This window comes from Maylandia zebra, linkage group LG17 (genome assembly GCF_041146795.1).
Source record: "Maylandia zebra isolate NMK-2024a linkage group LG17, Mzebra_GT3a, whole genome shotgun sequence".
Classification (NCBI taxonomy): Eukaryota; Metazoa; Chordata; class Actinopteri; order Cichliformes; family Cichlidae; genus Maylandia; species Maylandia zebra.
In genome coordinates this window covers 12,451,054-12,476,355 of record NC_135183.1, presented here as the reverse complement: position 1 = coordinate 12,476,355, position 25,302 = coordinate 12,451,054, and the positions used below count along the sequence as shown (strand labels likewise).

The 25,302-nt window shown below is 41.2% G+C and overlaps 2 protein-coding genes and 1 long non-coding RNA gene across 4 annotated transcripts in view; 1 reads left to right on the top strand and 2 right to left on the bottom strand.

Moving 5' to 3' along the window:
* Positions 1-2,402: 2,402 nt before the first annotated feature.
* Positions 2,403-5,264, bottom strand: LOC143413188 (uncharacterized). 2 transcript variants are annotated; one of them, XR_013093808.1, is made up of 4 exons: positions 5,078-5,264; positions 3,638-4,005; positions 3,245-3,365; positions 2,403-2,649 (listed from the first exon to the last, which is right to left on the bottom strand). It is a non-coding gene; the product is annotated as an uncharacterized LOC143413188 (long non-coding RNA). The 2 variants fall into 2 exon arrangements; XR_013093809.1 differs by having other exon boundaries at positions 5,114-5,264.
* Positions 5,265-5,840: 576 nt separating this feature from the next.
* Positions 5,841-8,034, top strand: foxc1b (forkhead box C1b). Its single transcript, XM_004571762.5, has one exon. It carries the CDS (start codon positions 6,145-6,147, stop codon positions 7,552-7,554), a length of 1,410 nt encoding a protein of 469 aa, XP_004571819.1. The 5' UTR covers positions 5,841-6,144; the 3' UTR covers positions 7,555-8,034.
* Positions 8,035-13,329: 5,295 nt separating this feature from the next.
* The window catches only part of gmds (GDP-mannose 4,6-dehydratase), a 205,686-nt gene continuing 193,713 nt past the window's right edge, over positions 13,330-25,302 (bottom strand). The window contains exons 10-11 of the mRNA XM_004571763.3: positions 15,234-15,302; positions 13,330-13,853 (exon numbers count right to left, since the gene is read on the bottom strand). Of these exons, the coding sequence (XP_004571820.3) occupies positions 13,791-13,853; positions 15,234-15,302 (132 nt within the window). The 3' untranslated portion in view covers positions 13,330-13,790. The remainder of the gene's footprint in view (positions 13,854-15,233; positions 15,303-25,302) is intronic.

Genomic DNA, 25,302 nt, shown 5'->3' with positions numbered 1-25,302 from the left:
TCTGTTTGTAGTTAAAACTGGTTAGATCGTTTACTCTGCTCACTTTCTCTCTTAGTCCAGATCTCATTTGAAATGGATTGCATACTCTGAGTCACTTAATCAGAAACAGCTCACTGCTTGTTGATATGATTCTTATTAAAGCCTTTATTTGGGATTCCAGAGAGCTCTTTCTGTCGGCTGATCTTAAATGTCCAGTTTAGGGTTAAACAGGAGGGGGGGAGAGACCAAATGTGGCCTTGAAAACAGCTTTACCCTCTCTAAACCAATCACGGCTGATGCATCAAAGACAGAATCGAAAGGAAAATGAATCTTTTGCACATGGATGACTGGCAGCTATTTATTTAATGTGCTTTCTCGATGGATGACTGAGGTTTGGAAACTCATCTGTATCTAATGAGCCATTTTACAGGAACAATGGTGATGACATTAAAGTGCCTACAAAATTTTTTTTACAGTCAATCCCGTGTGAGGGAGTCTTCTTAAACATAATATCGTAAACTATTGTGAGGTTCAGGACTAATATACATAAAGCTTATCATTGGGTAAGCAACCCATTTTTTTTATTGTAAATTCTCATGTTGCGCTGCTTATGATGTACATGCATCAATTTGCCAGTAGGTGGAACCAGTATACCATTTAAACCCAAATACAGAACGTCCCAAAGCGTCCACTTTTTGCTTTTTGACCCATAGTGTATAATTGTGTTATTATTTTTGACTGGTTGTGTGACTGACCTGAAGACACTGTGTGGGTTTGGAGCGTAGATCAGACTGTTTGGATGGGATTCTGCCAAATGTGTCAGAGGTTTTTGTGAGTGGGTAAAAAGGATTTTGTGTTAATATTTTTAGAAAAGTATTTACGGTTTCAAGAAACGTGTCTAAGCAATATTGGAAAACTGTCATTTAAGCTGTTTTTGTTGCCCGTTTCCACAATACAGGGATCCGTAGTGGGCATGAAGGTAGTGAGAGAATCTGTTAACACGACTGTACAAAAACAAAAAGACGGGTGGCAGATGATCAGGTTATTACATGCGCATTACTGACGCAATATCAGCATTTCACTTTTAAACGTGATGGTTATAATACACTGGGATCAGTAGTGGGGAAGATCAGGCAGTCAGACAATGAAAGCCAGAAATAAGCCCGGTGTTCCCCGGTCTTCTCTCAATGCATTATTGTAGGGTCTACCTTACAATATAAAGCGCCTTGAGGCGACTGTTGTTGTGATTTGGCGCTATATAAATAAAACTGATTTGAATTGAATATTAATTTTAAATATAGTTAATATTATATCGCCATATTTGGATTCCTTATACTTATTATAGACTGCAACACATGTTCAACTGCATTTCTGAGATAAAACTAAATGTTTCAGCAGTTCTTATGAAACAAATTACTCATCAGATTTTTACTTGATCATCGTGACCAAAAACTTAAAAGGATATGTAATATTCTCATGTTGTGTATTTAAAAACTATTAAACAAACAAACACATAAATAGCAATCACACTACTGGTCAGACTTGTTACTTTGCTTATTAAAGTCTTTTGTTGTTGTTGTTGTTGTTGTTGAAAACATCACATCACAAATATCACTTTAGCATTACTGACACAATAACATCAGCATTTCGCTTTTAAACATGATACTTGAAATAAATACAAGTCTGGTGTGACAGTCCCGCTTCAGCAATATATCGTTTCATTTGCAGACATTTTAAATAAATCAGGGTATCCGTAATTTATAGCGCAGCACCTCAGCTATAACTTATATTTCTAATATTTCTGATGCTTTTAAATAGCATACAGTAGCTGTTCTGTGCATCTACAGTTTGTAGCATTTAACAGCAATTACAAAATTCTACTTTTAATTTCCCACAGCCGTGTTTTAGTGTTCTTGTTTACACACCGTTCCCCGCCTCTGCTCATAGAGGAGTTAACCTTGTCGTCGGATACATTTATGTGTTACACCTGTGAACAGCTGCTGTGTTATAGTTTATTATGCGGCTTACCAGAGAGAAATGACCGGAACTCAAATTATAATGTAGTTAGGTTTAAATGCCTAACATTACTTAATACACAGCAAATCCAGCATGTCCAAATTAACACTGTCGGATTTGATTTCAACACTATTAAAGTGTCTATATGGGTCCACACCAGAGAGTGTTAATTTAACTCTTTTTGGAGAGTTGGTACGTTAACTCTGATTTAGTGTTAAACACCAAATCTGTCTGGAGTTGATAATTTAACACTTGGTGTTAAGAGTTTATATATTAACTCTCAAAGAGTATTTTAGTTTAACTACGTAAGAGTTATCTTCTAATTCATTCTTAAAAGTGGGAATTTTACTGTTCTGAACTTCTAGAAATTTCTTTTGGAAATAAACATTTACTAAAAAGACGCAATGGTTTTTTAAAAACATTTATTCTGAACTGTGCACCACAATTTCAAAACATTTTCTGAAAGATGTAACAGTATACATGTTCTCACTTTCATTAGAATTTTGTTTATCAAAAGGTCTGACATGGTAAATGCAAATAACAGCATTCTCATCACTTATTTCTTCAATACAATATGCATGTCCTTCATTCATCCCTTTGTGGAACTTCAACGCACTTCTGCTCTCCCCCATATTCCATCTTCACAAGCATATCCTGTGCGGAGATTGAATAAAAATTAGTTGACACTAATTAATGGCACAAATAATCCAGTAAACAATTGCAGCACAGTTAAAAAAAAAAAAAAAAAAAAAGGAATCCTCTTTGAACCATTACTTGTGTAAAGTATTTTCCCAAAAGACAAAGACACAGGCAACAGGTAATACTGAACTAAATGTAAAACCTCAACCTTTTTCATTTTTACCTAAACCGTGTGCACAAAACTCTGGAGGGATCTATGCTAACGTAGAATCCAGTCAGGACGTCTGCTACTGCTGTTTGCTCGTTTTTGGTTTTTTTGGGCGATCGTTTTCAGGCTTCAAGTAGCACCATTATACCAACATTTCACATTCTAGACATTGTTTTAGGTGTATTTGACCAAAGATTTGACTGAAAATTCACATGCAAGCTTTTTTTCAAGGCTGTGGTATTTGCCCGCAGACAATACCTTTCAGCTAGCTAAAACAGAATATTATGCTATCACCGAGCAACATGGCTAATGCCTTTCACACAGCTTTGTCTCAACTCCAAAGAGCCACAGAAGTAAAAGCTCATAATAATAATTGAAACAATCTTTGAAAAAATGACTTACCAAGCATGGCAAACAACTCAAATATGTAGAGCAAAATGTTCTGAAACGGCTTCACTTCAGCTTCGATTGGAGCCGTGCTGGGGGCGGAGTCTGTGAATTTACTCTATTGGTGTCATAGCCCCTGTAGGAGTTCAGAGTTAAGAGGTCAAGAGTTAATGTTTCCATTGTAACACCTCCAGATTTGACAGAGAAACACTCATTTTTAACACTCGATTTTAACTACTATCATTTTACACCTCAGAGTTACATTAAAAGAATGTGACTCTGCTTAGAGTAAAATTAACTCTACTTTTGCAAGAAGACTATTAACACCAAAACATTTAACACTTTTGAATTTGCTGTGTACAACTGCTGATGGGAAAACGCCTGCATTTTGCACGTTTATGTACTGACCAGTCGGGGGAGCTGTTCTCTTTCACATTAGGAGAAGAACTGCGTCCGACTTGATACCAGCACTGATCTCTGCTGAAGAACTCAGTAAATGTCTCGTTAAACCATTTTTATATAGATTGTTTAAAACCTATTGCAGGTCATTATAAGAACCTTTGAATTTGGTGTGTGTTTTTTCACAGAAGGGAGTATTATCATTATTTTTATCATCATTATTATTACAGGGTGTGGTTGTATTTCATTGAGATGTCAGCAGTGACGGATAGAGGGGTGTGCTTTGGATGTGGCGGAGCCAGCTGACGTGTTTGCCGGTCAGCCAGAAACACACAGTGCGTGGTCCTCACAGGTGACAGCGTTTGTCTCCTCTGGCCCTGTAAACACATGCAAATAGCAGAACAAAGAGCTGAATAATCACACATACACGTGACAAATTAACAGATTTTATAGCGAATCAAAAACTAGTTTCTCCTCTTTTCTCTTGTGCTGCAGGAAAGATGAAATTGTGAAAACTGTCTCTGAGAATTTTTAAGTCTCGGCAGTTTTCAAAAGGGAGCTCAGCATAAACATGTCGACATGGGCCTGTTTGTTACACGAGGCCTGTTTATTTTATTAATCCCTGCGCTTTTGTCGGGAGACTTCAGACTTTTGTCAATCGGAAGTTGGTGTGAAGATGTTTGCTCAGGGGTAAACTGAGAGCGTCACTGGTCTTAGCGCAGTTAGTTCACAGAGACGTGAATGATTTCTTTTTTGTTTGTTTTGCATTTTGCAGTGTTTTCAAGAGATGAGTCTCTGTGCTCTTCAAGGCCAAACATAGAAGCGTTATCAAATATTGAGATTAACTTTTATGTCATCGGGACATAAAAACCGCATATATACAATCACTGTTTATGTTTAATAAAAAGAAAAACTGACTGAGAATTTGCTGACTTTGCCTCCAAATAAGGTTTTTCAAACACTTGTTTCTACTTGGATCACCAAAAGCTTTTCGTTTAGGATTCTTTGAGTTTCGTGTCTCCTTCATACGAGCATCGTTTAAGAAAATAAATAAATATTTCAGATAAAGCCACGCGGTGCTCCATGCAGGCCTGCTTTGTTTAGTATTATTTTTTATATAAATAAGTTCTTAAGTAAAAATAAACCTTTTTTCATTTACTAACATCGGCAAAAGCTTGATTTATAACAGAAAATATGACAGACTTCTCTGTGAAAATTATTATCTACAATACTGAACTTTAAAAACATGAGAGAAATATGAGTCTTGTCTGAAATAGAGCAGTATGGCGGGGAAGTTCGTCTTTCAGCAACAAAACAAACCACATAGTTTAGTTTTTTAAAATCTGATCTTCAATCAAGTTCTTAGTTTGTATGATAAGATTAATAATTTAGATTATTTGAAAAAATATTTAAATAAGGAAATGTAAATTTCTAAAGCCTTTAAATTACTTTGAATTCGGCTAACACCTCTCACACAGAAATCACCGAGAACTTCCATGGCTCTGTTAACACTCCGTCTAGTGCGAGTGACATTTGGAGGTCTTCATCTTTCAAAAACGTCTCAGCAGCCGCTCGCGCCCTGGGGAACTTCTCCACACCCAGCTGGGCCAAATGAGCTTCATTTAGCCTTTAATTAGTTTGTGCACACCGCCCACCGGCGCTGTCGGGGAGGAGCGGGGAGGCATCCACGCTCTTTCATGTCCGCTTGTTTATTCAGAGGCTCAGGCTCATCTGATATCTCACAAAACTGACAGGTCTCAGATCACCGTGCATCGCTGAAGGGATTTAACTGCAGTTTTAATTGTGCACGTTCGCGTTTTTTTACATTTTGGAAATTGATATCAGGCTCGTGTCTGCTATGAGAGAAATTCCTTAAGAATTTGTGGTAACCAAAAAAAAACCCAAGAAAAAAACAAAACCTTATTCCGATCAATTATACACAATAAATCCACTTTCTCCATTTTCACCGTGAAGTTATTTTACGAGTCTCAAAATGAAGAGTTAATAGAAAATAATAAATAACTCACAATTTGGGCCATTAAATGAATCTTTTGGCACTTTGGGCACACCCTGAAAAGCATTTTAATAATTCCGTGATCTGAACTGAGAAGTCAGGGAAAGAAGTGCGGGGGAGGAGGAGAAGGAGGGGTGGAGGAAAGAGTGGGGGTAGTAACTTTTATCACAGTGCAGCGTTTCCACAGGTTCATTTCGCCGTCCCATTGGATAATGGAGCACACATTCGGATTCGGGGTGGAGCAGTCCGAGCAGCCAAAAGGGAGGAAAAAAATGTGAAGGGTAAAAAAAAAGTTCCTCGTTGCAACTCCTCCAGCCCTCTTAGTTTCCAAATGTTCACTGTAGCAGTGCGTGCTCTCTTCGGTTCACCCTGGCGAGCTGCGGCTTAGAAAAAGGAACTTCTACAGTGAACAGAGAGCTGCGAGAGAGATCGGAGCGCAAGCTGAAGTTGTGACAGTTTGTGGAGGGAGAGCGCTTTGGGGAGGTTTTACGCATTGCGCAGGATGCAGGCGCGCTATTCCGTCTCCAGTCCCAATTCTTTGGGAGTCGTGCCCTACATCAGCAGCGATCAGAGCTACTACCGGGCCGGCGGGGGATACACGGGAATGCCTGCGGCTATGAGCATGTACTCGCACGCAGCCCACGAGCAGTACCCGGCCAGCATGGCCCGGCCGTACGGACCGTACACTCCTCAGCACCAGCCGAAGGACATGGTGAAACCCCCTTACAGCTACATCGCCCTCATCACCATGGCGATTCAGAACTCGCCAGAGAAGAAGATCACCCTGAACGGGATTTATCAATTTATCATGGAGAGGTTCCCCTTCTACCGGGACAACAAGCAGGGCTGGCAGAACAGCATACGGCACAACCTGTCCCTCAACGAGTGCTTTGTTAAAGTGCCCCGGGACGACAAGAAGCCCGGTAAGGGCAGCTACTGGACTTTGGACCCCGACTCCTACAACATGTTTGAGAACGGCAGCTTTCTACGGCGCCGGAAGAGGTTCAAAAAGAAGGACGTGCAGAGGGACAAGGACGAGCGGGACAGGCAAAGCAAAGATCCCTCTGTCCGCACGGCGGGCCGGGAGCCCGAGCCGTCCATGCAGGGCTCCCAGCCGGTGCGGATCCAGGATATAAAGACTGAGAATGGGAACTCCACGCCGCCTCAGGCCGCATCCCCGACCCTGGGCGCCGTGCCCAAAATCGAGAGTCCAGATAGCAGAAGCAGCCTGTCAACGGGCAGCCCGCACAGCGTCCCCTCCACCCGGTCACTCAGCATCGAAGGAACCGAGCACCATCACCACGGCCAGGCCCCTGCGCAGGGCTTCAGCGTGGATAACATCATGACCTCCATGCGGGGGTCTCCGCAGGCCGAGCTCTCCCCACCTCACATCGCCTCCTCTCGGACAGGTATCGCCCCTTCACTGCCGCTCAGCTACTCGCCGAACCAGACGTCCGCTTACAGCTCAACGACCTGCAACCAGAACGCCATTTCCACGGGCTCCAACGCCACTTATCACTGCAACATGCAAGCCATGAGTCTATACGCAGGGGATAGATCCTCCAGCGGCCACCTGGCCCCTTCCACCACAGTGGACGAGGCTCTGCCCGATTATTGCATCACCACGACCACCGCGTCCTCACTTGGGCACGGAAACCTGAGTCAGGCGGGCCAGGACGGTCACCACGCACACCAGGGTCGGCTCGCATCTTGGTATGGGGACCTGAGTCACTTGAGCCCGGGTTACCCGGCGCAGCAGCAGAACTTCCACTCGGTGCGGGAGATGTTCGAGTCCCAGCGGATCGGGCTGAACGGCTCTCCATTGAACGGGAATAATAGCTGTCAGATGGCCTTCCCGTCCGGACAGTCCATCTATCGCACCTCAGGAGCTTTTGTTTATGAAAAGTTCTGAAAGCCAAGCGCATCTTTTAAATTAATAACTCTAATATATAATTTCTCTCTATATTTTTTTGTACTTTTGGTCTTTCATTCACACTCCGAATGGACAAGCGATTCAGAGAGATTTTTTGTCTTTTGTATTTTTTGTGCAGAGCTGTGTAACACCAAAACACGTAAGTTTCCTTCCCTCTCACTTCGAGAATAGTTTCTAAAGATGGCTCAAACCCGGCTGTTACGACTAGACTGTAAATTATAGCCTAATATAGTAATTTATTTTTTAGGAAAAGGGAGTGGTTGGACATTGAGGACCAAACACTTTTTCCCCCTCCGCAGTTTTCTTATTGCTGCATTTTAATTGTCCCAGTTCTTGTATAGAAATAGAGGGACTGTGTAGCCTATACTGACTTATTCTATTCATTTTGTGTTATTTGTTTAAAAAATACTTTGAAGGCATTACATTTTGTTTTGTTTAATAAAGTGCCGTTTATTTGAATTTGAGTGATTTATTAGTAACGCTAGAGCCAAAGTAAGGGGACATTTCTTGAATTCAGAAATAGCTGCACGGTAGTTAAATATATTTCAATTCAAAATGTATTATAAAGCGCTAAATTCACCTAAACGTTCTGATTTTTTAAAGAGAGAAGGAGAAAGAAATAAACAAAATAAAAGCCCGTTTATGCGTATTAAAGTATTTAAGTGAATACATAAATTTTCCAACTTGATGGAAAAGCTTTTATAAGTCGGTTGACTTCAGACTGTGGCCCATGCACAGGCGAGCCGAGTTTACCTTTCAAAGTGAAAGCAGCTTAGCAGATGCCATTTTCTTTTTTTAATGCGAGGCTCCAGCCTCACCTGCGCGCTGTATATGTTCAATCCTGGAGTGTAAACGCCGGCGGTAAATAAATGCACGTGTGGCAGCAGCTCACCAACGCGGTCTGAACTCACTGAAGGCCTTGTCAGCAAAACAAATCAGTCATTGCAAAGTGAGCAGGCTTCCGTCTGACTGCTGTTTGGGAATGATGATGGGAGCTTTTTGGATGCAGTTGTTTTTGGATTTGTCTTCAGAGTTAATTTTGCTGCTGGAGGAGACCCCCGCGTGGGGTGGGGGTGGTGGGGGGTCCTTGTTGATGCACCAGGATGACGGCCTGATGGGTACGATCTGTGACAGAGGGATGTACTGCAGCCAGCTTTGCTTTATTTTTAAATGTTTGTTTGTTTCCTGGAGGCTCGAGATTTACCGCAGCTCTGGCTGATTGAAATATTACTGCTGTGTCACGTGTTTACTCCAGTAATTCCCCGATGACTTGGGGACCCCCCCCCCCCCCCTCCCTCCTTAAAGAAAAGCAACAAAAAAACAAGGTTGCTATTAAAACTTTACAGCGGCCTTTTTAAAATGTCATTCTTATGCGCGTAGGCAGTTTTACACGGAGACACGCATGCTCAGTGTTAATTAGATATGGTCCCTGAAGTTTCTTTAAAAAAAATCTGACTTTAGAAGAAAAAAAAATATATATATACATATATCTAAAGTTAGAAAAGAATAATCAGGAAAAATATCAGTTACATGTAACTTCATGGCGGGAACCCCTTAATCATGCAAAACAATTATATTATTATTCATTATTATTATAATAATCTTATTAGCGAGTACATATACTCCACACAATAATAATAATAATAATAATAATAATAATAATAACAATTATTATTATTTTAATGGCGGCTTCTAACCTCTGCAATCATCGAGCTGCAGGGCATTAAAGCTGAAAACAAAACAGAGCAGTGTGTGTGTGCGTGTGTGTGTGTTTTAAGTGGCTGGTAGTTGAAGCTTAAACGTGACTGTTAGTTTTCGGCCCGTGTGGATTGGTTTTTAATGAGTCAGTAAAAGTAAAAAAAGAAAGAAAGAAAGAAATCCAGCACGCAAACGCTCCCCAGGGCCAGCAGTCAGATGAGTCAAGCTCATTAAAGCTAACATAAACAATGTGCCGTTTCTCCTCTGCTACAAACCACGCAGGTGAGGTTAAGACTGCGGTTCAAATGCAATCTGCACTACATACAAATCAAATAAATAAATGTGGAAATAACCACCAGTTGCACGCAGAGCGCAGGCTAATACGAGAAACGCGTTATTCCCTCCAAACAAACGTCTTTGTGATTGATCAGCACTCAAGAGTCAAGAAGGAAAAGCCAGTCACGATGGCGAGTCGTTTTTCATTGCAAGTACAAGACAGGAGGAGGTGATGGAGGTCAGTGGAGAGGATGTCAACAATGCACTTTAGGGAAGGACGGTGAGCAGCTTGCGTTAAAGCCCGTCCCTGCTTTATCCAAAGCAGCTTCACATGCAGTGCACATCGCAGGCTGGCCGTGGCAGCTTCACGGCCTGCAGTGTATCAAACAATAACAAACAGTCAAACTAAAGGGAGTCCCGGAAGAGAAGGGGAGCTTCAGGCGCGCACTGAAGTGCTCACAGAAGCCCCAGTTAAGGAATTATTGTTTAATGCCGCATTCGGGATACTTTAATGTTCACATTAGTATGACTGTAGCCTCGAGGGATCACACGAGCGTAGGTGTAGTTTACGGCCCCGGCTGTCTGCAGATGTTCTACATGGGGAATTCATCCCAGTGTCTGATTAGCGTTGAAGGCCAGATCTTTGCACAAGTGCCGTAGTCACGAGTGGCAAAGCAACCCGATAGCCCACAGCATGCGCTCTAAAGGTTTGGCAGGTATCAGAGCGCTTATGGGGAAACATATGAAGCTCCTGGAAACATGTGGGCGCCCCACACATTTGAAGGGGGCTTTTTAAAAAAAATAATAAGGAGGCTCTGTTTTTTACTGACTGCTTAAAAAGCTTTCTGTTTCACACAGAAAAAAACAAAATAGAATAAAATCTCTACAGAGTTTAACGCATTTTCGCGGGTGTTATGCATTTTGTTCTAGTTTGAATTTTTATTTCTGAAGGTTGAGCCTGAAATTAAACAGGAACAATTTCCACACTGACACTCGCTGCGGGTTTTGCGTCCAATCTACTAACCAGATTCTCCCATACAGACCTTTTGTATCCACAGCTTAATTTTTTTGTTATTGTTTTTATTTATTTTTTTAATACTTCAAATTTGCATGTTATATGCATACAAGTTCTGGCAACTGCGGCCATCTCACAGTTACCGACTAAACTGTAAGCCCGTACCCCCCTCACACACTCCTCACCTCTCCTGTGAGAGGCACACACACACACACACACACACACACACACACACACACACACACACACACACACACACACACACACAGAGGAGTTCGCGGGAGCAGAGCTAAATCCCATCGCGCAGGAGCAGTGATTGAAATCGCGTCTGTATTTCCTGCACGAATCTGGCCTCCTGCGTTTTTTCCTCGATGTATTATTTTTCTTAAAAGAAGAATAAAGAAGAAAAGCCCATCGTGTCCTAATGACTTTACATATCAAACCAATTAAAGGAGTGAGGATTCACCATTTAGCCTAAAGTGGGCTGAAATCGAGGCTTCAGTGTAAACGGTTTATTTTGCGTCTTGTTTTGTGCCTGCGTGGATTTTTGGTGAAGGCTCTAGTCACGTAGTTTTCCAGTTTCTCACTATGAATTTTCAGAGTTTCTAAAATTCCAGCATTTGTTTTATTTATTTATTTTTTATGTGTATTTACACTGTTTTTAACGCTTTTTAAAATCGTAATATTTTAAGGTGTCTGCACTGTAGACCAGCAGTAATAATAAAGAATGGGATATCTTTTATGTCCTTGATATCTCAGTAACACGACAAGCAGGTGACCTCCACTGTCCCGGGATAGTGCTCCGATTCGTGTTAATTTAATTGAACTTGATATTCAGTGAGGCCCTGTGTAGGGCTGGCGACCTGTCCGTACCTCTCATATGTTAGCTGGGATAGGCTCACTCCATAAGAGGTTTAAAAAAAATGGATGGACGGATGATATTCAGGGGCGAGATCAGTATTTTCTCTTCCTAATAACAAATGATAGAGGACACTGGTCGGATCCTTTTCTCCGTCTTCCACTCTGTGGCCGTCTGTCCAAATGTGCTCAGTAAAGCTGGAGCTTTGAAAGAAAGGAGCAGCTTCTCCCTCCTGCAGCTTTCACTTTAGGGATCACCTCCCCCTACAATATCTCTCGTGCGTTTGATTTGACAAAAAATTATTATATTCGCGTTTTTCAGGGATTCTGAAAATCGTGACTTTAGAGCCGTTTAATCTCCTTAAAAACGTTTATTTAGCTGCACAAGTCTGCTCCCCTCCTCCTTCCGAGACTCCTTCTCGGTTCAAATCTCAGTCATCTTTTCTTTGTTTGTGCGCCAGCAGCAGAGCCGATCACAAAACGTGCCTAAATGTTATTAAAGGGGAATACTTGGTGCACCTGTGTGAGGCCGCGGGCTCAGTGTGTTGTGTGCTCTCAGCGCGCTTTAGGGGGCCCAAACAACCTCAGAGCAACATCTGTTTCCAATCTGGAGTCAGCACAGACTCAGCGCTGTCCAGGACGATCACAGAGACTTTTAAATGTCCTGTAGGTGCCGTCCAGAAAAACACACAGGCGATCCCACCCTCCACAGACCGCTCACGGTCCGCGCAAGTTGAATGTCAAAACCTGACAGCAGCAGTGTGCTCTGAGGAGGGACCGACATCTATCGAGTGCTGCATTTAAATCGGAGATACTTCATTTAGCATTCCACGTGGAAATAAGATGCCGCACTTAAAAAAACAACCAAAAAAACCTCAAACAAAACAAAAAAAAAAACCTTATTTCACAACTTTAATGATTTTCGGGAAATTGAGAAAAGGCGCCTTACATAAATATTTGTAATAATACTTTAATAAAATATCACATACTACATCTGAGATAGGCCATTCTGGTGCACGTGCACTTTCATTTGAGATAAAGTAGATTTTGGCTGCACGCACATACTTTATATTTTGAAGATATAAATGCAGAGTTACTGTTCGACTGTTTTTAACAGAGCTAAATTCCCACAAATACTGTAAACACACTAGATTGCTTCTGCATTCATATTTATTAATAGTGTGATACAGGAGGGCTGGAATGTAAGATAGTAAGGCCCATCATTAAACACAACAAATAATATAATGTAATCTATAGGGAGCGTCAGGTCTCCTGTACAGTCAATAAGAGCAGAGGATTGATGACTAGGCTGTTAGACACATGACAGCACTACATCACTTCCAGTCGCAGCATTTTAATCAAATATACTCTTTTTCTTAAACAAGTATGAATGACGTGCCCTCGTGAAAACGACCCTTTTGGATTCAATACCTCGAATTAAACAATAAAGACGAGCAAAGAGAAAGCAGTGTGGCTGTTAAGGAAGAAGAAGTCATCTAACTTCTGCAAAGTGGGAACAGTTACGAGTGTCCAACACACCCAGCAACCGTTACCGTCAGGGTCACAACAAGTCAGGGCCAACAGTTTAAATGCGGGCATTCATTTTAGGCCACAAGGCCGCTCACGACCCAGATGTAGATGTTTCCAGGTAGATGTTTGAGAGCAGGAGAAAAACGCATTTCCCTCAGAATAAAGGAGCGCAGTGTTCTGGTACATTCTAAAGAAAAACTTGGAATTAGGAGCAAACACAGAGGAAAGAAACGACAGGAGAAGAGCCAGACCTCTGCACAAACTGGGGATCCCATGCGCGTGCACATGCACACTCCGCGCACGCAACCTGCGGTTCAAACCTGGATTTGCAGCTTTTATTTCCCACATTTCCTTAGATTTAAAAAAAGAAAAACAAATTAGGCCTTCTATACAATTTATTGTGTTTCATGAGAAAACAAACAGACACGATGTTAAAAGACTTTTTTTATTGTACCAAATGGATCCCCTGCTCATATTAATAAAAGATAAAAATATCCATTCATTTCTATTCATTCATTTTACTTTTTCCACGTCACACTTCAGGGGAAAAGATTTCAGCGTTGACAGTCCCAAAACAATGGGAAAAAAAAATACAATAAAACCCCTCAGTAATAACAATAAAACATAATCAGTGTTAAAATGTAAAAGGTATTTAATCAATCTAAATATGAGAAACAGACAACAGATACAACAACAACCATTATTCACTCGAACACCCGCAACAAGACAATCAATTGATTTAGAAGAGTCATACAGGTAAAAAGGAAAGGTGGGTCTTCCACTATGGGTCTCAGTGGAAGAACCCAGGAGTGCTAAAACATGCCCGACTGACTTGGCCTCAGGCATTTGGATTTTTCTTCATGAGATCGATGTCTGCATCGACCATCTCCTTCACCAGATCCTGCAAGGGGACAGGATCAGATTTATATATTTGGAAAGGTTGATATCTCTAAAAGGTAAAGACACAAACATAAAATACATGAAGTAAGGCTCGTTTACACCCGCGGTTCAAACTCGGCCTACGTGAAGACCTCCCTTCCACACACAGTTATACTGCAGCTGGATAAACATAATAAATACATCGAGTTTATCAGCATTAGGACCTGACAATGATCCATAACGTGCTTGTGTCGTTGGGTCATATTGTACTGATAAGAGCTCAGAGCTTTGGAGTGTCTGCAGCGACAGATAGGAGATAAGATTGTTTTTGTTTATCAGAAGATTCAGAATTTATATTTTTATAGTTCAGCCAAACTTCCCGAGCAGGTAAAGTTGAGAAAATATGAAACCTTGAACCGTAGTTTTCTTTTTTTTTCTTTCTCCAAAATAAATAAGGTTTAACCGAAAAACACAGTTGTGTTTTCTCAACACTGGCTGCATTATTAATATATTATTTAGCCTTAGAAACTATTTAATCAAAGCGTCTAAGCACTTCAAAAAATTACATTTTCTAAAATATGTATAATATTTATTTGAAGTACATTTCATTATATTTCAATATATATATTGAAATATAATTATGCTTTATATACTTATTTATATACATATATATATTTAATGGTTTATACCTTGTGTTGTGGGGGGGGGGGGGGGGGGGGGGGGGGGTTGTGTGTGTGTTTCTTGTTTCTTGTCTTGTTTTTATGGACATGAAGTCTGCCAATAAAGATTGAATTGAATTGAATATATATATTTTAGAAGTGCTTTTCTCAGTATATAATTACAAAAAATATAATGAGAAATATTTGCTTAATTTATAGTAGTCTTTGCTTAATAATATTTTATTAAAAGGCTGATTTCTAAACAACATACAAAATGTTATAAAGCAAGTATTTATTTTTATAGCACTATTCACAGAAAGGAATAAACAAAGAGCTTTGGTACCAAAGAGCTTTATAATAATCTGATGCGGCATAAAATGAAAAGTAGATAAAATATACAACTGTAATAAAATTCTAATCTAAAAGCTAAAAGACTCAAAACTCACGTGCTGGTTGGTTTTCTGTTGCTTCGTGTGGATTTGATGCAGTGAACCTTTGTGTATTTTCTTTTAACAGTTCGCTGAAAGAAGGCTGCGTTTCTAGAAATCGTTACAGGCTTTCAAAACCATTCTTTCATTTGTCATTGAAATGTTTTGATTTGGTGTTTTTTTTTTCAGTCACCTTTGATTTCATCACGTCATGCCATTGTCTACACGCGTGGAAAACTACTCCCATTACATTTATTATATGTGTGCTAATGCTATCCAGCAGGACCAACCGGCTGTGCTCTCAAACCAACCTACCTCAAAAGTCACCTTTGGCTTCCAACCCAACTTCTGAGAGGCTTTGGTGCTGTCACCTTGTAGGTAGTCCTAGTAAAAAGACAGAGAGGAGCCAGAGAAAAGGAGAAAGAAGGGAAAGGAGAGAGGGGGAGAAAGAAAAACAAAGGATCTGTCATGACTGATCTGACGCCTGTGAGGAGGAGACCCCTCAGCCCAGCTGATGTGTCACTCCGATATGAAGACGTGCTGGATCAAACTCAATATCCAAACTTGATGTCTTCAACAGGATGCAAGGGATGGAGGGTGATGATAACTTTCTCTCTCCCACATACATGCACACATTATCTCATCTCTTGGGGGAAAAAAGGAGGTCACAGAGTCTCCCTGGCCATCAATCCCCCCCTCTCGGCTCCCCACCTCCGATCTGTCCAGACAGCCCCCGTTGGTGCCAGAGCATGATGAATTGTGGGACTCTGGTGGTGTAACCCCTAGCTCAGGACCCCCCCACTCACCCCCTCACTCATTCTCCCCCCCGCTGGGGTTTGCACCGGGTTCAAGATCCAGTGAGACCCTGCTTCAGACCACCAAAGCGAGTCCAAATAAAAAAAAGAAAGAGAGAGAAGCCTCTTCTTTGTGCGTCTTTTTTAAGCTTCAGTCCTTTCTCCGACTTCTATTCCCACTATTCTATTTCTTATATTTACAAAGATTCTCACGCATGGACAACTGTGTCGAACACACAGACGAAGAAAGGCTGATTCTGTGATTTTAATACTTTTATACAGGACGGCTCGTGTTAAACACAGTTATTGCTGCAGTGGTGGTTTCTCAAGAAGTGCTCAAAGTGCTGTGCTGGGTTTCCCCTGTGCTTCTCTCTTTTCTTTTCTCTGTGCACTACACGGGCCTCCTCATGCTCCAAGACCAAAAGTCTGAGGACAACCAAACAAAATAGCCTCTGAAACTCACTGTGGCAGCAGTCTGTACTATCAGTGGTGCAATCTGTCATTGCTTCAATGGGTTACATGCATGCATAGTGTGGCTGCTAAAGGGTGTTATTATTTGTTTTTAACTAACCTGGCAAATATGTTTTCAGGCTAATCGTGTTTCTGCTGATCTCTGCTGTTAGCTGCACATACATATGCACATACATTGATAGGTAATAAACGGCATCCATGTGCACAGAGAGGTATACAGAAAATGATGCATGCGCATACTGGATGGAATTCAGCGGACAAGATCCTGCATGTGTGAACATCACATGTAGTGACGTAACCTGAAAGAGAGGAAGAGCTAAGGAGCTGGTCTCTGGAATTTGAAAGAGGATACGTATACAGTAAGTGTTAGTGTAAGGATAATGCAATCCATGAAGAAAAACAAGTTTGACTTAAAAAATACAACACGAGACAAATAACCAAAGGAACGGTAAATACTCGCTAAACTTTCAGCTCAAAAGGGTATTTCGTGGTCGATACGCTCTTAGTGTTGCCAGCTTAAACAACCTTAAGTGTCACCGTGTCAACCAGAACTACCATTTTAAGACTTAACTGACTTTGCTGCTGCGTGCAGATGCCGCTCTTCTAGTTTCAGTCTTTCCACAAGATTTTGGAACGTGCAGGGGATTTGCTTTCATTCAGCCACATGAGCATCAGTGAGGTCCAACACTCAGGCTGAACGACGAGGCCTGACTCACAGCCGGTGTACCCGCTTCTCGCGCAAACGTTGGAAGCGGGGTGCAGTCGGTCCAAACCGTTTCTTTTACGGGCCTGGCTTTGTCGTTTATACACAGTAGGCTCTTTTTCAAACTGTTGTTGCAAAGTTGAAATGAATATCGCTTTATAGCACACACTGTTAGCCGGAAATGCGACGCCAAACCCCACCTATGAACAGCAGCTCAGGGTAAAGTGCACCGAGCAGAGCAGTGTTACCATCTGACACTGAACCTCTTGAAAACGTCTTTTCTGGGTGATCTTATTACAGAGGAACGCACACAGCAGCGCTGGCATACTTGAGCCTTTTAGAGAGCGGGGACCCACATCTCAGAGAGGCTCCACAGCGCTTAATCACACTCTTCTGATTACACACAAAGGCAAGAACACTGAACACACACGGAAGGAACAAGCACAGGCCGATTCAGGTTTCTGACAGCGTTCAGTTTGATATTATTCGGCCCGAGTTGAAAACTTGGTTCAATTCTGGGTGAGCGGTCTTTTTATTTTTAACTCTGCATGGTCTATATACAGCCGAGCAGATGAAAGCTTCAGCCCATTTTCTCCTCCGTCTGTAACAGCAGGACAAACAGCTCTTTCTCATGTGAGCAGCTCTGTACATTACTCACAAACGATTTTGGCACTCAAAGCCATAACTGGAAACATTTTCAGACTAATTACCTGCAGCAATGAGACATAATTTATCATGAGGCTGAATGTAATTATTATAGGGCGACTTACTCCACAATTATATTAAATAATCCACTTGCTTCATAATTATATTGATTAGGGTTTGTAATGGAGAACATTTCATAGCTGGCATAAAAGAAACATCAACTGGTCTAGTCACGAACTGGTTTAGAGAAAAGCGGTAAGCTGACATTAACAAGTAGCAACTGCACCTCCTTTATAATTTCTATACATCAGGGAGTCACATGGTTTATACCTTTGTTAGTGATGGTTTGCTAAACAGCAGGATAGTTAAGTCTAATCTGATGTGAGTGTTTCGGAGACAGATGCTTGAAAAGGGAAAGTAAACAAATGCAGGAAGTTTGACCTGCAGGGAAAAAAATCCCAAAGTTGCCTTTTGTTTAGATTCTGTCTGCATGCATACGTAGTTCAAATGAAGTGAAATAAATATGAAGCTGCAACACCTGCTGCCAATGGCAAGACCCTTACCTGAACTCAATGGACTGAACCTGGAGCGCAGACTCCATCTTTAAAGAGTCACCGTGTCTGCGTTCTGTTAAACGAGACAAGTGACAAATTCATCCACGCACCTGGAGTTTAGAGGTGAGCTCCCAAAGCCTGCGACTGCCTTACAGGTACAGCTTTGACCAGCAAATTTACCCCAAAGTCCAAAACAGACGGCGTTTTCTTACACACATCTGGAGATTTGTACTTTAACCTGAGCTTCTTCTTATCTGGTAAATCACAGCACTCTTACAAACACTGTAGAAACAGTAATGTAGCAACAACACAGGTTATATACATCTTTGCAAACCAAGTTTTAGAACCACACAATTAACTGTGAGGGAAACTGAGGAGGGTGATGGAAATGCAGAGCAGCGAGACTCCAAACTTCCAGCTGCAGCATTTTGCATAAGGAGCTTAATACAAGCTCCTTTACTGCCATTCGGTGTGACTGATAGATGGCCTGACAGTGCTGTTAATGGTCAGGAGAGGCAATTTTATAAGTGAACCTTGACCACACATGGCACACTTTTTACTTCTTTGACTTTGTTTTCCTTTCAAAGGGTAACACGCATGACGGACATCTCTCTCATACCCTATTTACAGTCCACGGTGGTGGTGCTTAATATGTATTACGCATCAAGAGATCACATCGTTTTGTGGTTTTATATGACTGGAAGCAAAGTAACCGTAAGGTTGTGAGTTTAAATAATTTATCCAAATATTAAAGAAGAAATTCTTGCAGAATATGTGCCAAAACAGACAACATAAATCCTTACTTACTGCTAATGGAAAGGACCTATTAAAACATGTTCCAAGTTTATGTGATGTCAAAAATGGTTGGATTCAAGTTGATGTGTTAACCAGCTACACATCTAAAAAGATGAATGTATCTTTAGAGCAAGTATTCGTACTCCGCCTGTATATTTTCTGTTGAATAGTAACTTTACTAAGACAGTGAAAGCTCTAAAGCACTGAGCAGATTGGGATTTAAATGAGGGGTGTGCGCTATCCACGATAATACTGGTGAAATTATTCTTTTTTTGGAGATATTAAAGTGTTATATTGTGATATCACTGCTACAGCAGTGACAGCCACAATGACCACAGCCTCCAATGAGGATTTAATAAAGTAAAACTACTCTAACAACCTCGGAGAACGATTCTTGCTAAAGGTGGACGCACTTTTTTGACCACTTGAGGCAAAAAACACATCATCGAGTACAACCAGGCTACAAGGAAGGAGAGACTATTCAGTTTAGAGACTGCTCAGTATTTAGTTTTTTACATAAATAGCATTTTGTGAATTTTTTTGAAATATCATGATATATTTTTAAGGCTATATAGCCCACCACATAATATACGTGTAAATCGAACAACACGTGAAGCTGGGAGGAAGAAGGCAGAGCCATTCCTTGTATTTAAATCAGCATTTTGTCACCACTACTGTTAGGCCTGAAATCTCCATCTGAGTTTGGCAGGAAAACATCTGCTGAAATCAGACTCTTGTCTGCTAAGTCTGCCTTCTTAGCACGTAACCACACGGTTCAGCATCCAGGAAGTTAATCCAGCGTCTGGTCTTTGTCAACCAGGATTTCTACAGGTGACAGACAACCTCACCATCAGAGCTCATACTGCAGAGTACCACTCAGTGAAATAAAAGCTGAGTCCAAACTGCTAACAAGAGCGTTCTGTGGCCAAGTGAATTCACCCAAACAGAGCATGTAGCGAATAATTCAACATGAACTACTAACAGATGGGGGCACAATACAATCTTCATATGGATCCGATTTGGAACCAAACCCAACAGCTTGGTACGTCCTGTTTAACTCAGCGTTCTGTCCGTGTCTGCAAATATGTAGCAGTCATAATAACACAATTAAGCAGCACAAATCTAAAAAAATAAAAAAATAAAAAAAATTTTTTTAAGCTGTGACAAAATGTGGCTCTCACAAGTTGAATGACAATATGATCTACACCTGCTCATCAACCGAGACTAAGTTAAAGCCTATGAAGGGGCATTGAGGTCTCTGAGTGGCATCAAAGAGTTCATTTTGTCAGACGAGTAAAAAGAGGGTCACATTTATTATTTACAAAGCGTTACACAAATAAGGCAACATCATTTCGGTCAATTCTGATCATCAGCTCATGGCTGTAAAGTCATTTCTATAAGTTTCTGAATTAAAAACCTTAACTAAGTATTAAAAAACGCATCTTTGATTCTGAGACGATTTTCTGTCCTGATTATGCGATGAACACTGCCACAAGTAATTGGTATGTGGAAAACACCAGCCAGAAACTTTCCTCAGGAACAAATGGAGTGATTGTAGTGGCCGAACCGATCCCAGATTGATCCAAACTTTGAAAGAGAAAAAGCACAGACTCAAATTGCAGATTGAAATAAAACCACAACATCCCCAGTTTTTATCTAATCTTAGCTCCCAAGCAATAGTTATGAGACTGGGATGTAAAAGGATCTTCATCACATGCCTGGAGTATGCTTTGGTAATGCATATAAGTTGATGATTTTAGCACTAGGTGGTCCTTTCCTCTTTCTTCCTGATCAGCTCAGTTTATTTGATCAGCTGTACTGGTAATGACTGGAAATAAATGGAACTTAACTGGACAATCTAAAAAGCCACAACATCTTCCTACAGTTTACTGTTCATTAAAAAAGTACTTTTGGACTAGACCGAAACATCAGATAAAACAAAAGCAGTATGACTATTGAAAAGACTCAAAATATAACTGTAACCTATGCTGTCAAACAATCACTCGTAATACAAAAAGCCTGACATGTCCTCAAGTATGCGGTCTGACCTTCCCTTACTCATTCTGCTCTTTTGCCCTTTTTCTTACACTATCCAGTCTAATAAAGATGAGAAGCCATAAAATTAATCCTTAGAAATGTAAAAGTGAGAGACAAATAGGGTGTGATCATGGTCCATAAAGCACACAGCCAGTAAGAGGCCCTCAGAGCAGGCATTTAACGCAAAGGAATCTGGTATCACTACAAGGCCTTTCAATAAATCACACAGCACACGGGCTGACCCCCACATAAGGGCACATACACACTAACAGGCAGCGATGTGTGAACACGCACACACACATACACACACACACGCACGCACACATGCACACACACCAAGTACAATTGTCAGGATAGATTAAAAAATGCTAAATGTCCCTAAGCTGCATTTATTTTTCTTCCGACTGCAAACCTACCCAGATCAAACATTTTCAAGAAACCGATTCTCTTTCCTCTCTCTTGCCCTGAGGATTGCATGCTGGGAGACTATGATGTGGTTTTGGAAGTCCAGTAGTGCCTCTGGTATTTGTACAGTAGTGGACATGAGGCTACAAATACTTCAAAGGAAATTAGATAAAGGGGCCGAGAACGCTGTGAGAGTCTGGAGCCCATGGTCTCCATGTCCCCAGCAGACCCAGATGTTCCAACCAGACCCAGATGTTCTGATCTTTGACCTCGGTGGGATTTTGATGGAAGAAGTCATCCCTGATCCAGGGCTTTTAAACCCGGAATGAATTACTGCGCGGACAATGACAAGGACATGAAGGCGGGACAATGAGGAAGGAGCAGACTGATACCTAGCCTGCCTGCAGAAACATGAAAGTTAATGCATGCACAATGTGCACAGGTGTGGGAGTCGCCATCTGTGTTTGTGTGTCTGTGCAGGTGGGGACATACTTGTAGCAAAAAAAGTGAGTTTCATCGTTTCAGTGCTGCCTGGACCTACAGTCACAAATCTGTCACTGGTCAATTTCTAACGCCAGCATCGCCTCAACTTATCACTTCCTTTAAAGCACAAAAGACCCTCAGTTTCAAGTAAAGGGAAGGGAGAAGGAGGGAGGGATGAAATCGGAGACTGATGCAGTAATTTGTACAACAGCAGTAGTCTCTGTTTTAATGGCTCAGGTGTGAGAGCGAGCTGTCCACAAATCACATGGCTGAGAGTTTCATCCATGGCCCTTCCACACGCCAGGGCATCTTTGAGCATCTTACTGAGTTCTAAGATGTTATTGATGATTGGCCTGCTCTATTGTCACTGGGTTGTGTGTGTGCATTAACAGGTGAATGTTAAAAAGGTGCTCTTTAAGTGCTTCACATTCACCATTTCTTTTTCTAATTAAATTCACAGTACATCATAATCTTGTAATAACTTGGTAATAACTTAATACTTAATTCTAGTGACACAAAAATTTGACTCTGACATGAAGTATCTGTTCAAGCACAGTAGATTGTGCTTCTCAGCCTGGGGCTGAGGCTCAGGATCGCTAAGGTGGGTTTCAAAGTGATTAGTAAGAGAAGTTAAACATACACAGATCTTACATTAGCAGATATAACTGTGACTGAACTGAAAAGAGAATGTAATAAAGTAACAGAAATTCAGGCCAACAGGTTAGATTATACAGAATATTTTAAGTTATTACTTTATTGCTTTAAATAAACTAAAAATAGTATTACGAGGAATTTACTATTATATGGTAGGAGGTTAAACGTTTTAAAACCACGTAAAATCTAAAAATCCTCATATATTCTCCTTTCAGTTACTTAACATTTGAAGAAGAAATATTGTCTGCACGACTGCACCCGCTTATTTTAGCTCTTTTCGACACAATATGTTGTTTACACTGGAACAAAATATGGAAACCAGAGTCATAAAAAAATGTAGGTTACCTCTGTCTGCACTACTCCTTCAAACTGACATACTTTCTATTTAGTGTAATTTATCTGGCATCTTATGAAATCCTGGAATCTTGAGCAGAAGAAACGAAGACCTGTGGGTTTCATTTGTGCCACTCTGTGGCAACACAAATCAGTGATTTCATATTTATTGTTTCCTCAAGTCAATAAAGCATCACTGCAGTAAATTTCAATGAACTCCGGGCTGCTGCGTCTTTAGGAATCCAAGACAGTTATTAGCTGCTCCCAGCCAGATGTCAAAGGCCAGGTCCAGCGTGTCTCATTCAATGTATGCGCTTGAGTCTACGGGGGAGAGAGAGCGAGCTGTGTGAGTTACAGCTCAGGTTTCCTTCCCTCACTCCCCATGCAGCTTGGCCTGCACACAATGTGTTAAGTGACCTCTAAGGGGTGGCCCTGTCACCTTGATGAGTATGTACAATACTACACTGCACATGTGCGCGCACACACACACACACACACACACACACACACACACACACACACACACACACACACACACACATATACACAGTAATGACATATTTAGTGCAGAAAGCCACACACAAAAACTCTTAAAAGACTAAATCAGTAGGAAAGCAGGAGTGTGTGAATCTTCTCGGGAAAACAGTGAAAGTCATGTTAATATTTAAAAGCTAAATTATCACAAACTCTCACTTCATGTCATCTTCTCGCCTCTCTCTCTCTCTACTGGCTCTACTGTGTTGATTGCTCTCCATCAGTGCTCATTAAAATTCCTGGGGTAGCCGTGTGATAAATATTTATGCGGCTGAGGACACACTCCACACACACTCCAAACACACTGGAGTGGCTGGATCTGACTGCCGATAGTGTTAAGTGCCTGAAGGCTCTGGTAAAGAGTGGAGACCCACTGCCTGCCGCGTGGTTGTATACATGAGGCGTTTACTGTCACGATAATGGGAGGAGGGTTAAGATTTATGAGCATTAATGGAGTTTAAGTTCTGTTTCTATGTGTGTGTCCGTGTCCGAGGATAATCTTTTAATGTGTGAAGTTTATGGAAATGAAGAGGAAAACATCGCACATTAGCACATCTGGATATAAACGCATTTGCAGACACACACACACATACAAACAGAATGTAACCACAGTGTAGCTGGACTCCTCACTACTGTTCCACAGAGCTGCTGACGACCCCCCTCTTCCTCCTGTATTCTATTATTCCTGTGGACGGGAAACAGATCATAATTCCAGGAGTCAGCAGAAAGCAGCAGAGGGAGAGAGTGAGAGGTAGAGGGAGGGAAAAGACTACGGGAGGCGGGGGTGAGGGGGTGGCTCAGGTGACTGCTCACTTCCACAGAGGTCAAACTGAAACTGTGCAGTTAAGTAATTCCCAGTGAAAAGTAAGTAAGTGTTTAGTCTGTTTGGGCATTTGTATAATAAAGTTTGGGCGAAGCAGCGGCTTCCAGTGAAATCAGCTGGTGTGTGTCAGCGTGAGCGTGTGTGTGGTGAGTGTTTAACATTTCTATAAGCGTGTGGCTGTTTCATATTTCAGAAGACATCAAAGGCAAACTTAATTTCCCTTCTTTAAACAACATTCTTTACAATCATACTTAAAAAAGGAGGGAGAGAGCGAGACTGAGTGAGAGAGGGTGAGAGACTGAGGGGAGAGGAAAATCTCATCCTCTCTTATCTTAATTGTTGTGTAATCTCAGTTAAGCATCGAGGGGTTTGTCTAGGCTTTGACACCCAGCCTCAGTGTTTTGGTACAGATGATGACTGTTAAGTAGCTTCTATATTCTCCATGCTGAAGGAAAGTCTGGGTCCAATTTATATGATTAATATGGCAACAATTGAAATGGATTAAAGTAACAGCTACACTGCTAACATTAGATACAGCTTTGATGTGTATAGAGGACATTGGTAACAGGCAGATTAACATTAAGACCTCAAGCCTACACATTAAAATTGAAGACTATATATAAAAGATGGACATAAGCACTGTGTTGTTACTACAGCTGGCTACCTTTCATACTTTAAAACACACTGGTATCAGTACAGGCACCTGTATTTGGTACCAGAAGTGAATAACAACTGTTTTTCTGGACTTTGCTCAAAAAGAAATAATAAATTAACATTTTTTTCTTGAGTCTGTACTTCTCCACTGAAACATTTTACTTCTTTGAAACACTTTACACACAACACAAAACCAAATCTCTCTGTTTTGACCAGATTTTTTCTCTGATTAGATGTGGTTTGCATTTTGCACACCAACAATTATGTGTAACTTTTGGCACACACTAACAGTGTGTGCCAAAACGGTGGGAACAGCTAACCCCAGATATGAACTGATATCAAAAGTGACACCCAGTGATTTGGTGTAAAACTGTATCAATGCTGAATTTGGTACCCACCCCTACATGTCCCCCACTGGTTTTTGAAGGTTCAACGTAATTATTACTGATGTTCTGGAGGCTGAAATGAAAATATTTGGAGTTTTAAATAATGAAATTAA